The sequence below is a fragment of the Telmatherina bonti genome (genome assembly GCF_933228915.1).
Source record: "Telmatherina bonti genome assembly, chromosome: 24".
Lineage (NCBI taxonomy): Eukaryota > Metazoa > Chordata > Actinopteri > Atheriniformes > Telmatherinidae > Telmatherina > Telmatherina bonti.
Genome location: NC_136633.1, coordinates 28,667,178 through 28,680,401, shown reverse-complemented (window position 1 = coordinate 28,680,401; position 13,224 = coordinate 28,667,178). Strand labels below are relative to the sequence as shown.

The 13,224-nt window shown below is 50.3% G+C and overlaps 1 protein-coding gene across 1 annotated transcript in view; it reads right to left on the bottom strand.

Moving 5' to 3' along the window:
* Nucleotides 1-10,448, bottom strand: part of nalf1a (NALCN channel auxiliary factor 1a) — a gene marked incomplete at both ends in the record, with an annotated part of 126,599 nt that extends 116,151 nt beyond the window's left edge. Inside the window, one exon of the mRNA XM_079263618.1 lies at nt 9,774-10,448. Coding sequence (XP_079119744.1) covers nt 9,774-10,448 — 675 coding nt within the window. The remainder of the gene's footprint in view (nt 1-9,773) is intronic.
* Nucleotides 10,449-13,224: the final 2,776 nt, after the last annotated feature.

The window sequence follows — 13,224 nt, the reverse complement described above, 5'->3', positions numbered from 1 at the left end:
CTCTGGTAACAAACATCGTACATCTATGCGGACAAGATCAACATGTGGTGTTCCCCAAGGTTCCATCCTCGGGCCTCTTTGCTTTAACATCTACATGTTCCCATTGCCACAGGCCATGCAGAGCAACAACATGAGTTACCATGGTTACGCAGATGACACGCAGATTAATATTGTCACTAGGAGACGGGAGCACCTTACCGGCTCCTCGTGACTGCATTGAGAAGATTCATCACTGGATGTTACTAAATGTTCTTCAGTTAAACAAAACTGAGGCCACTGTCTCTGGAGCAAAAGAGAGACAACTAGAAGTCCCCACAGAGGTTCAGTCCATATAACTGGAAACTTCCTGGACTCGGACCTAAAAACCACCAACCAGACCAGAAATCTGGGTGTAGCGATGGACTCGGACCTAAAAACCACCAACCAGACCCAAAATCTGGGTTTAGCGATGGACTCGGAGCTAAAAACCACCAACCAGACCAGAAATCTGGGTTTAGCGATGGACTCGGACCTAAAAACCACCAACCAGACCCGAAATCTGGGTGCAGCGATGGACTCGGACCTAAAAACCACCAACCAGACCAGAAATCTGGGTGTAGCGATGGACTCGGACCTAAAAACCACCAACCAGACCCAAAATCTGGGTTTAGCGATGGACTCGGAGCTAAAAACCACCAACCAGACCAGAAATCTGGGTTTAGCGATGGACTTGGACCTAAAAACCACCAACCAGACCCGAAATCTGGGTGCAGCGATGGACTCGGACCTAAAAACCACCAACCAGACCAGAAATCTGGGTTTAGCGATGGACTCGGAGCTAAAAACCACCAACCAGACCAGACATCTGGGTGTAGCGATGGACTCGGACCTAAAAACCACCAACCAGACCCAAAATCTGGGTTTAGCGATGGACTCGGAGCTAAAAACCACCAACCAGACCCGAAATCTGGGTTTAGCGATGGACTCGGACCTAAAAACCACCAACCAGACCCGAAATCTGGGTGCAGCGATGGACTCGGACCTAAAAACCACCAACCAGACCAGAAATCTGGGTGCAGCGATGGACTCGGACCTAAAAACCACCAACCAGACCAGAAATCTGGGTTTAGCGATGGACTCGGACCTAAAAACCACCAACCAGACCAGAAATCTGGGTTTAGCGATGGACTCGGAGCTAAAAACCACCAACCAGACCAGAAATCTGGGTTTAGCGATGGACTCGGACCTAAAAACCACCAACCAGACCAGAAATCTGGGTTTAGCGATGGACTCGGACCTAAAAACCACCAACCAGACCAGAAATCTGGGTTTAGCGATGGACTCGGACCTAAAAACCACCAACCAGACCAGAAATCTGGGTTTAGCGATGGACTCGGACCTAAAGACCACCAACCAGACCCGAAATCTGGGTGCAGCGATGGACTCGGACCTAAAAACCACCAACCAGACCAGAAATCTGGGTTTAGCGATGGACTCGGAGCTAAAAACCACCAACCAGACCAGAAATCTGGGTTTAGCGATGGACTCGGACCTAAAAACCACCAACCAGACCAGAAATCTGGGTGTAGCGATGGACTCGGACCTAAAAACCACCAACCAGACCCGAAATCTGGGTGCAGCGATGGACTCGGACCTAAAAACCACCAACCAGACCCAAAATCTGGGTTTAGCGATGGACTCGGACCTAAAAACCACCAACCAGACCAGAAATCTGGGTGCAGCGATGGACTCGGACCTAAAAACCACCAACCAGACCCGAAATCTGGGTTTAGCGATGGACTCGGACCTAAAAACTTGAAAAATACTTGAGAATACACGAAGGATAAAAGATCTGATGTCCCAGGAGGACCTGGAAATCCTGGTCCAGGCTTTCATCTTTCGTCGACCTGACTACTGTAACAGGGTTTTACGGGTCTTCCTAGAAAATCAGACACCTGCAGTTCATTCAGGACTCTGCTGCTCCAGTCCTCACTAAGACCAGGAAACTGGACCACATCAGTCCAGTTCTGAGTCTTTCCAGTGCCTGCCGGTCCGTCAGGGGATGGACTTTAAAGTTCTGCTGCTGGTCCATGAAGATGTGGGTCTCTAAATGAACCAGCCAGTCTGGCCAGAAGATCCCTGGTGCTGCTTTAAAACTCTGAGCAGAACGTTTAGAAATCCTGGTTGGAAATGCAGACGTACAAGATGAGAAGGACTCCGGTGCAAAGAGGACCAGGTTTTTATCGTCTCCTTGCCGTCAGACTCATGTTTTTAGTGTTTGCTTCATTTCAGCGCTGGAACAATAAAAAGGAAATCACGGCTTCAAAAGAGAAAATCCTTTCTACTGCTGGTCCACCAAATCACTCCTTCCTTTTCATGAGAAAGCTCACAAATTATCTGTATTTTCTGTTTTTATTTCTGGATTTCTTCATAAAAGAATCTTCTTCATTCCGGCAGATAAAGTATGAACCTCATCAGGCCGTATTTTATTCCCAAAAGATAAACAACAAATCAGATGATAAAACTGAAATATTTCATCATTTCATGGGAAATATGAGCTGATTTTATTCTGATGCAGCAACATGTCTGTAAACAGCTGGAACAGGAGCAACAAAAGGCTGGAAAAGCAACATCTGGAGGAGAACAAGACAGCTGTTTAGCTCAGTAACAGGAATTAACGTGTAGAAAAGAACATTTCAGAGAGGCAGAGTCTCTCAGGTGGAAAGATGGACCGAGCTTCACCAGTCTGAGACAAACTGGTTACAAATATTGTGGAACAATTTCAGAAAAAAATGTTTCTCAGACTTTAAAGATCCAACGATCAACAGTGTAGATTATCACCGAAATATTTGGAAACTCTGAAGGGATCTCTGTATGCTGGGACCAGGCTGGATGCTGGTGATGTTCTGCATTATAACATGATTCTCTACTGGAAACCAGTGCATGGACTCAGGAAGCTTCCAGAAACCAGTGTGAACCCAGTTCATGCAGGTTAAAGCTCCGTCATATGTGAAGAGGATCCAGAAACACGCCGTCTTCTCTGGACCAAAGCTCATTTAAAATGTTCTGAGTGGAAACCTGGATGAAGATGTGGAATAGTTTGTGGACAGCATGGACGGCGTGTCCTGCAGACTAAAGAGGAGAGGGAGCATCCAGCTTGTTATCAGCCTGCATCTCTGATGGGATGGGGTTGCATTAGTGCCGATGGCGTGGGCAGCTTCCACATCTGGGAAGCTCCATCAATGCTGAAACATCTGCTCCCATCCAGACAACGTCTCTTTCAGGGAAGACCTTCCACCATGCTGGACCACATCCTGATGGTGGAACAGGAGAACTGGTCCAGCAGGACCACGATGGACCACATCCTGATGGTGGAACAGGAGAACTGGACCAGCCGGACCACGCTGGACCACATCCTGATGGTGGAACAGGAGAACTGGTCCAGCAGGACCACGCTGGACCACATCCTGATGGTGGAACAGGAGAACTGGTCCAGCAGGACCACGCTGGACCACATCCTGATGGTGGAACAGGAGAACTGGACCAGCCGGACCACGCTGGACCACATCCTGATGGTGGAACAGGAGAACTGGACCAGCCGGACCACGCTGGACCACATCCTGATGGTGGAACAGGAGAACTGGACCAGCCGGACCACGCTGGACCACATCCTGATGGTGGAACAGGAGAACTGGTCCAGCAGGACCACGCTGAACCACATCCTGATGGTGGAACAGGAGAACTGGTCCAGCAGGACCATGCTGAACCACATCCTGATGGTGGAACAGGAGAACTGGTCCAGCCGGACCACGCTGAACCACATCCTGATGGTGGAACAGGAGAACTGGACCAGCCGGACCACGCTGGACCACATCCTGATGGTGGAACAGGAGAACTGGTCCAGCAGGACCACGCTGGACCACATCCTGATGGTGGAACAGGAGAACTGGACCAGCCGGACCACGCTGGACCACATCCTGATGGTGGAACAGGAGAACTGGTCCAGCAGGACCACGCTGAACCACATCCTGATGGTGGAACAGGAGAACTGGTCCAGCAGGACCACGCTGAACCACATCCTGATGGTGGAACAGGAGAACTGGTCCAGCCGGACCACGCTGGACCACATCCTGATGGTGGAACAGGAGAACTGGTCCAGCAGGACCACACTGAACCACATCCTGATGGTGGAACAGGAGAACTGGACCAGCCGGACCACGCTGGACCACATCCTGATGGTGGAACAGGAGAACTGGTCCAGCAGGACCACGCTGGACCACATCCTGATGGTGGAACAGGAGAACTGGTCCAGCAGGACCACGCTGGACCACATCCTGATGGTGGAACAGGAGAACTGGACCAGCCGGACCACGCTGGACCACATCCTGATGGTGGAACAGGAGAACTGGTCCAGCAGGACCACGCTGGACCACATCCTGATGGTGGAACAGGAGAACTGGACCAGCCGGACCACGCTGGACCACATCCTGATGGTGGAACAGGAGAACTGGACCAGCCGGACCACGCTGGACCACATCCTGATGGTGGAACAGGAGAACTGGACCAGCCGGACCACGCTGGACCACATCCTGATGGTGGAACAGGAGAACTGGACCAGCCGGACCACGCTGGACCACATCCTGATGGTGGAACAGGAGAACTGGTCCAGCAGGACCACGCTGGACCACATCCTGATGGTGGAACAGGAGAACTGGTCCAGCAGGACCACGCTGAACCACATCCTGATGGTGGAACAGGAGAACTGGTCCAGCCGGACCATGCTGAACCACATCCTGATGGTGGAACAGGAGAACTGGTCCAGCAGGACCACGCTGAACCACATCCTGATGGTGGAACAGGAGAACTGGTCCAGCAGGACCACGCTGAACCACATCCTGATGGTGGAACAGGAGAACTGGTCCAGCAGGACCACACTGAACCACATCCTGATGGTGGAACAGGAGAACTGGACCAGCCGGACCACGCTGGACCACATCCTGATGGTGGAACAGGAGAACTGGTCCAGCAGGACCACGCTGGACCACATCCTGATGGTGGAACAGGAGAACTGGTCCAGCAGGACCACGCTGGACCACATCCTGATGGTGGAACAGGAGAACTGGTCCAGCAGGACCACGCTGAACCACATCCTGATGGTGGAACAGGAGAACTGGTCCAGCAGGACCACGCTGAACCACATCCTGATGGTGGAACAGGAGAACCTCCCACCAGTACGTTCCATGAGGTGATGAAACGTGTCAGAGGGATGCGAGGAGCAGAACAAGCAGCTGCTTGTTGAATGTTTGATGGGAACTGGACGAAGACGCTTCGGGTTTCTAACGGCTGCAGCAGAAACATGAATCACAGCAGGTTGAAGCCTTTTCAGCCGGATGATCGTTTTTCTCTCCAGACCAAATAATAAATAATAATTCAGTAAATAATGTCCAGATTAATAAATATTCTTTATTTTTCTGTGGTTTAAAGCTGATTTATTTATCAGTGACATGTTCCAGCTCAGCGATGCATCATGATGAACGATGAGCTGCTCGCAGCGTCAGCCGGGTCGCCGTGCTGATGGGGGACCCGGTGAGGAGCATCGAGCCCCGCCTGCAGACCACCAGACTTCCCGCGACACGGCAGAGCTTCCTGTGCAGGAGAAGCCGGGCGTTTTCCTTCACGTGGTCACGGCTAGCAGCTCAGCCGTCTGAGAGAAAACACACACCTGTCGGAGCCAACGCTCCAGTTAAACTGCTGTCTGAAGGCATTAGCTCCACGTTACGGCTTGAGTCATGAGCCGAAGCAGCAGGGAGGAAACCTGTAATCAGGAGGGTGAAGAGCGGTCACTCACAGGAATTAGCAGCGCCACTAAATGATTGTTTTCCCTGCAAATGCCAGGAGGTGAGTTTGCAGACAAGTAAAACAGCAGTTCAGCTCGCTCCGGTGGGAGGAAGATGGCTGAGAGATGGCGGCGAGGTCGGCGGCCGCTGCGCTACGACCTCCGCCGATCTGACACGTTCTCATGTAGAATCTCTTCATACAGACGACAGGAAGCGCCGCGGCGGTCTTCCTGAAACTACAGCCGCCGCTAAGGGACAAAAACCTGGAAGAAGAAGTGTTTTTCGCCATCGCGCGGCGGAGAAGATCAGCGAGAGGCTTCCGACCCCGACAGGACGGGAATGTTTCCACCATCGGTGAGGGAAGAGGACGAAGATGCAGCTCATCTTCTCCAGGAGGCAGGAGCTCCAGAAGGAGGCAGATGAGGAACAGTTCTACATGAAGACGCTCAGTTAGCTGTGCAGCTGAATTAGCCTGAAGCTAACAGTTTCCATCGGGGTTTGTTAGCGTAGTTAGCATTCCAGCTAAAACACAGCAGCCGCGTTGCTACAGAAGTAGACGTTTACCTGCTTTCAGAAGCTCTCAAAGTCGCGATAAACGTGGCTTTTTGTTGCAGTAAACGCAGCTCGTAACGCTTCCCAGTAAACGTTTAGCAGAGGAGGACAGCCCGATGTCGCTGCACGTGTGTGTCGGTGTGTGTGTGACTTATTGGACAGCAGAGGTCGGAGTTGTGTTTCCAGCAGGTGGACCAGTAGAGCTCCAGCTGGAAACCCAGTGGTTCCAGTCAGAACCGGGAATGAACACGATTCAGCAGCTGAACGCAACAAACGTGGAGCTTTTTGACCCACCGCGGCTACCGTCGCTGCATCAGCTGATAAAGAACTGCGAGTTGTTCTTCGTCTGAAGAATCTACAAACTTCTCCGATTCTACATTATTTTCTTTTATTTGGTTTAAAATATGGAAGTAAATTAGAACTATGAGGACTCGGCGGACTCCGTCTGCAGGAGTCCTGTGTGCAACGTGCACATTGTAGCACGTGCACATCGTTGCATTGCACCTTGTTAAAACATTGCTGGAAAAAAAACCCAGATGCTGCTGTAAAATCTGGATCCTCAGCAGGTCCTTCATCGTCTTATCGCCACAACAAATCATCACGTCCAGAGAGCGGATCAGACCGAACACCCCCCCCCAGTAAACTTCCAACCGTCTGGCTCGATGGACAGGGGCGACACAGGGGGTCGACTCAGACTTACTTCCTCACATTTAAACCCTTTAATGCTCCAATTTATTTTTAATCAGGTAAAAAATAAACTTTTTTTTTTTTTAAATCTTTTTCAGGGGTAAAAAGAAAAATGGAATAAAATACAATTAAATGTCAAATAAATGTATAACAATAAATATATTTACATAAATATATAAAATTTACATAAAAATATTTTTAAAAATTATTCAATAAAATTTAAAAAATTTAAATAAAATATAAAATAAAATAAAATAAAAAGCAACAATTTCCGAAGACTTTAACACCTTAAAACACATTTTAACCCTAATTTGCTGCTTCCGATCTACTTTTAAACCTAATTCAGATCTAAAATACATTATAGGTGTATTTAAATCATTTAATTAAAGTTGACAAAACATGAAATATGTAAAATAAGTCGTGTAAAATAAATCAGAAATGCTCCAATGTGCCTCGGTTTGGTCTTATTGTGTTCATGTTTATGCCGACTATGAAAAACTTCCAGAGAGTCACAAACACAGTAAACTGGTAAAAGCAGGAGGCCTGCTTCCACTCTTGTTGTTTACTGTGCACGCGCCTCTATCTGCAGTTGTAGCATCAATGGAGGCCATCTGGGATTGGCCAGAGCTTCTGTGAATGGAGCGCCATTCAGCACCGCGGACAGCGCCTGCCGCTTGCGGCGGCGCGGCAGGCGCTGTCCGCGGTGCTGAGCGCGGCGCCGCTCCCGCGTTTCTTCCGCATTTCCCGCATCAAAAATCCCCTTTTTTTTTTTTTTTTCTTTTTTTTAACCTGGCGTGCTCTGTCAGGAGCTGGTAAACAGTGCACGAGGATCAAACAGCGAGCTGAGGCCTAACCGGGCTCCGTGCGCGCTTCTAATGAGCAAACAAGCCTGCGCGGAAACAGACTTCCAGCACATTAGGCAGGGAAACCTCCTCTTGACTTTAATGAAACGCTCTCGATATGGAGGAGAATGGTCACGATGAACACCTGGCGGACTGCCGCCACACACACACACACACACACACACACACACACACACACACACACACACACACACACACACATGCGCGCACACAAGAGTTGTTTGCAAAAGCCATCAAGCTGCTTCTAGATGTGAAGCGGAGGCGATTCCAGCAGCTTTATGGATGCAGGAGGCGCGAGGAGGAAGGCTTATTACACATGCATGGATTTCACATCCGGATGAGGAGAAAAGATGGAGAGCAGGGTTTCAGTATGAAAGCAGAAAAGGGACAAAATTACAAGCGCAAATACAGCAATCACTAATTCTCATTATGGCAAAAATGCTGAATATTTATTTGACAAATAAAATATTAAATTTATTATGAAATACATATCTGTCAACCTCACCAATCAGAAATGGTGGGCGGGGCTAAAATCAAACAACGTCTTTCTTTCTTATTTTTATTTCTATCATGGAAACTAACAAGTGCATCCATCACATGTTCAACAGATCTTTATCATTTATCTATATATATTTCAATATTTTTAAATCAGGATTGATTGACAGCAACATGTCGAGCAGGTTAACCAATCAAACGTCACGATCTGCTGATATGACGGCTTAAAGGTACTGTGTGGGAATTACTGACATCTAGCACTGAAGACGGGCATGCTAAGACATACGGTGGCCATTAGTAGCCAAAAGTCTTCCAAACATGAGCCGTTTTCAGCTACAAGCTGCAGCATTGACCAATCGAAGCCTGCACTGCTGGCTCACAGAGCTTTTTGTCCATTCTCAGACACCGTAGGAAAAACGGTGGCACAACTACGGCAGCTGCTGTGTGTGTGAACCCTCCGCAGGTAGATGTACATGGTTTCATTTGAAGAGAATGAAAAGCTAAAGTTATTTTAGTAAAGCGATCAGAAACCAGTAGAATAATTTTCTCACAACTGTGTGACAAAAGGAAAACACTTATTTAGTTACACTGTTTACAAAACTTTTATTTTAAGTTGTCAGTTCTCACCAAACTTATCATTAAAAAGTTTCTTTTCACAGAAATTTGTTTTTTTTTAAAAATATGTTGATAAGCAGAATTGATTAAAGAAAAAAATAATTAAATGACTAAAACTTCAAGTAAAAATCACCGATGTCATCGATACTTGCCCGGCATTTATTGTGTCACATTGATACTAAAGTCTGGAGTGTTGTCTATCCCTACAAGAAAAAAGAAATTATGTATTTTATATATTTCAACATAAATTCATTTGATCAGTTAATTTAACCGCTTATCAATGGATTTATTTTACTTACAGACATAATATAGTTTATTATATGTTTTAATGATGATTTATGGATTATTTTCCAGTCCTGAAAGTATTTTAAGTGTTTATTTGCCAAGCTAATCATCAATAACAGACTCAGGTAGTTATTGATCCGTTGATTCAATGCATTTATTACCAGTTGTGTTGCATGAACGCCACATCCACCTGATTATCCAACAGTATTTATTTATTTTATTTTTGGCACCTTTCTGCCTCCGTAGTTTCCGCTCATCAGCACGAGGCCTGAACACAACGAGGAGATGAATGAACATGAGGCCCGGAGCCGGGATCTCCTCCAATCTGTCACCCGTTTCCATGGCGACGGGACCAGAAGTGGCATCTACCCGGGCCCAGATCAACAGATGCCACCCCCCCCCCCCCCCCCCCCCCCCCCCAAAGCCCTGCCGTCCCCCCTCCCGCTCCCCTGCAGCCTACCTTGCACTGCTCCATGCACGTCCTCACGGAATAAGCCCCCGGCTCGTATTTCTGAGTCAGGAGCTGAAAGTCTTCGTACTTCTCCTGCGCGTGCTGGTCGTAGCGCTGGTACGCCTGCACGCACGCGCTGCACCTGGTCGCGTCGCCATCTGCGAGCACGTCCAGGCTGCAGTTGAGATTGTCCGGACAGGTGGAGCCGTTAAACAAATCCAGCAGAGAGTAGGAGTTACAAAAGGAGAGGTACAAATCGCTCATATTTACAGCGCGCGCCCCCGCTCGGCCGGACAGGCTCGTGCACAGATCATCTGCGTCCGCGAGCGTGAAGCAGTCTGTAGACAAACTGTCCTGGTGGCAAGTTTCCAGCCGCCACAAGTGTTTGGTAGAGTTTCCTAGAAAAATAGCGTGTGGGTTTCCTCTGAGGCTGCTGTGTGCTGGGGGGGTGTGGGGGGACAGGGGGTGGGGGGGCGCGAACTTGTCCCGGGTCCGGGCCAGCTTGGCCTCGGCGCAGAACCACAGGTGATCCGAGAGGAGGATGGTGAAGAACAGGAGGGACGCCAAGGACAGCCGCCATCTCTGCGCCCTCTCGGAGTCGGTGAATGGCTTCTGGTTGTCGCGGGGGGGCTCGAGCCACGTTTCATCTCCGTGCTGCCAACACGTCCCAGCACCCCTGGTCATATTTTGGGAACCGGCCGACTCCACCGTGGGGGTTCCTCTGCCGCAACAGTCATGGACGTGGGGGGCGCGTCGCGGTGTCCCCCCCCAGGTGTCGGCTGGCGGGTCTGCGATCAGCGGAGATTCCCATCAACGTGAGCGCGAGCCGGCTGGGAAATCACGGGCCGCATCCTCCATGGCTGTCCTCCCCGTCCGCCCAGAGCTCGCGCCGCGCCGCTCGCGCCTCTGCGTAGCTTCGCCTCCGTCTGCAGAAACGCTCAGCGACGCGCTGACGTCTCCCGCGGCCTCGGGCGTGCAGGGACAAGCGCGAGGTCGTCTTCCACCATGGCGAGGGGGTGTCAGCGTGTGGCGGGGGGGCCGCAGCCTGGAACAGACCTCTTTTCTGCTCGAGCCCTCGCCGTCTTCCTCGCGCTGCCGAGCTCAAGTTGCCGCCATGTTCGCCAGGAGACGCTGCGAGTTAGCAGGAAGCTGCGTGAAGCGGCGCGACGCACGCGCAGCTTCCGGTCCCGAGATTCAAAATAATCCTACAGCTGGTCCTGGACCTGTTCATAGTCCCCCTAACTGGTCCTGGACCTGTTCATAGTCCCCCAGCTGGTCCTGGACCTGTTAATAATCCCCCAACTGGTCCTGGAGCTGTTCATAGTCCCCCTAACTGGTCCTGGACCTGTTCATAGTCCCCCTAACTGGTCCTGGACCTGTTCATAGTCCCCCTAACTGGTCCTGGACCTGTTCATAGTCCCCCTAACTGGTCCTGGAGCTGTTCATAGTCCCCCTAACTGGTCCTGGACCTGTTCATAGTCCCCCTAACTGGTCCTGGACCTGTTCATAGTCCCCCTAACTGGTCCTGGACCTGTTCATAGTCCCCCTAACTGGTCCTGGACCTGTTCATAGTCCCCCTAACTGGTCCTGGACCTGTTCATAGTCCCCTAACTGGTCCTGGACCTGTTCATAGTCCCCCAACTGGTCCTGGACCTGTTCATAATCCCCCCAACTGGTCCTGGACCTGTTCATAGTCCCCCTAACTGGTCCTGGACCTGTTCATAGTCCCCTAACTGGTCCTGGACCTGTTCATAGTCCCCTAACTGGTCCTGGACCTGTTCATAATCCCCCCAACTGGTCCTGGACCTGTTCATAGTCCCCCTAACTGGTCCTGGACCTGTTCATAGTCCCCCAACTGGTCCTGGACCTGTTCATAGTCCACTAACTGGTCCTGGACCTGTTCATAGTCCCCCTAACTGGTCCTGGACCTGTTCATAATCCCCCCAACTGGTCCTGGACCTGTTCATAGTCCCCCTAACTGGTCCTGGACCTGTTCATAGTCCCCCAACTGGTCCTGGACCTGTTCATAGTCCCCCTAACTGGTCCTGGACCTGTTCATAGTCCCCTAACTGGTCCTGGACCTATTCATAGCCCCCCTAACTGGTCCTGGACCTGTTCATAGTCCCCCAGCTGGTCCTGGACCTGTTAATAATCCCCCAACTGGTCCTGGACCTATTCATAGTCCCTGAACTGGTCCTGGACCTGTTCATAGTCCCTAAACTGGTCCTGGACCTATTCATAGTCCCTGAACTGGTCCTGGACCTATTCATAGTCCCTGAACTGGTCCTGGACCTGTTCATAGTCCCTAAACTGGTCCTGGACCTGTTCATAGTCTCCCAACTGGTCCTGGACCTTTTCATAGTCCCCCAACTGATCCTGGACCTGTTCATCGTCACCCAACTGGTCCTGGACCTGTTAATAATCCCGCAACTGGTCCTGGACCTGTTAATAGTCCCCCAACTGGTCCTGAACCTGTTGATAGTCCCCCAACTGGTCCGGGACCTGTTCATAGTGCCCCAACTGGTCCTGGACCTGTTAATAATCCCCTAACTGGTCCTGGACCTGTTCATCGTCCCAGAACTGGTTCTGGACCTGTTAATAATCCCCCTAACTGGTCCTGGACCTGTTAATGATCCCCCAACTGGTCCTGGACCTGTTAATAGTCCCCCAACAGTTCCTGGACCAGTTCATAGTCCCCCAACTGGTCATGTACCTGTTAATAATCCCGCAACTGGTCTTGGTAGACCTGTTAATAATCCCGCAACTAGTCTTGGACCTGTTAATAATCCCCCAACTAGTCCTGGACCTGTTCATAATCCCCCAACTGGTCCTGGACCTGTTCATAATCCCCCAACTGGTTGTGGTGGACCTGTTCATCCTCCCCCAACTGGTCTTGGTGGACCAGTTAATCATCCCCCAACTGGCCCTGGACCTGTTCATAGTCCCCCAACTGGTCCTGGACCTGTTCATCGTCACCCAACTGGTTCTGGTTGATCTGTTAATAATCCCCCAACTGGTCTTGGTAGACCTGTTAATAGTCCCCCAACTAGTCCTGGACCTGTTAGTGATCCCCCAACTGGTCCTGGACCTGTTCATAGTCCCCCAACTGGTCCTGGACCTGTTAGTGATCCCCCAACTGGTCCTGGACCTGTTCATAATCCCCCAACGGGTCCTGGACCTGTTAATAATCTCCCAACTGGTCTTGGTGGACCTGTTAATATTCCCCCAACTGGTCCTGGACCAGTTTTCTGTCCCCCAACAGTTCCTGGACCTGTTCATAGTTCCCCAACTGGTCCTGGACCTGTTCATAGTCCCCCAATTGGTCCTGGACCTGTTCATAATCCCCCAACTGGTCCTGGACCTGTTAATAATCTCCCAACTGGTCTTGGTGGACCTGTTCATAGTCCGCCAACTGGTCCTGGACCTGTTCATAGTCCCCCAACTGGTCCTGGACCTGTTA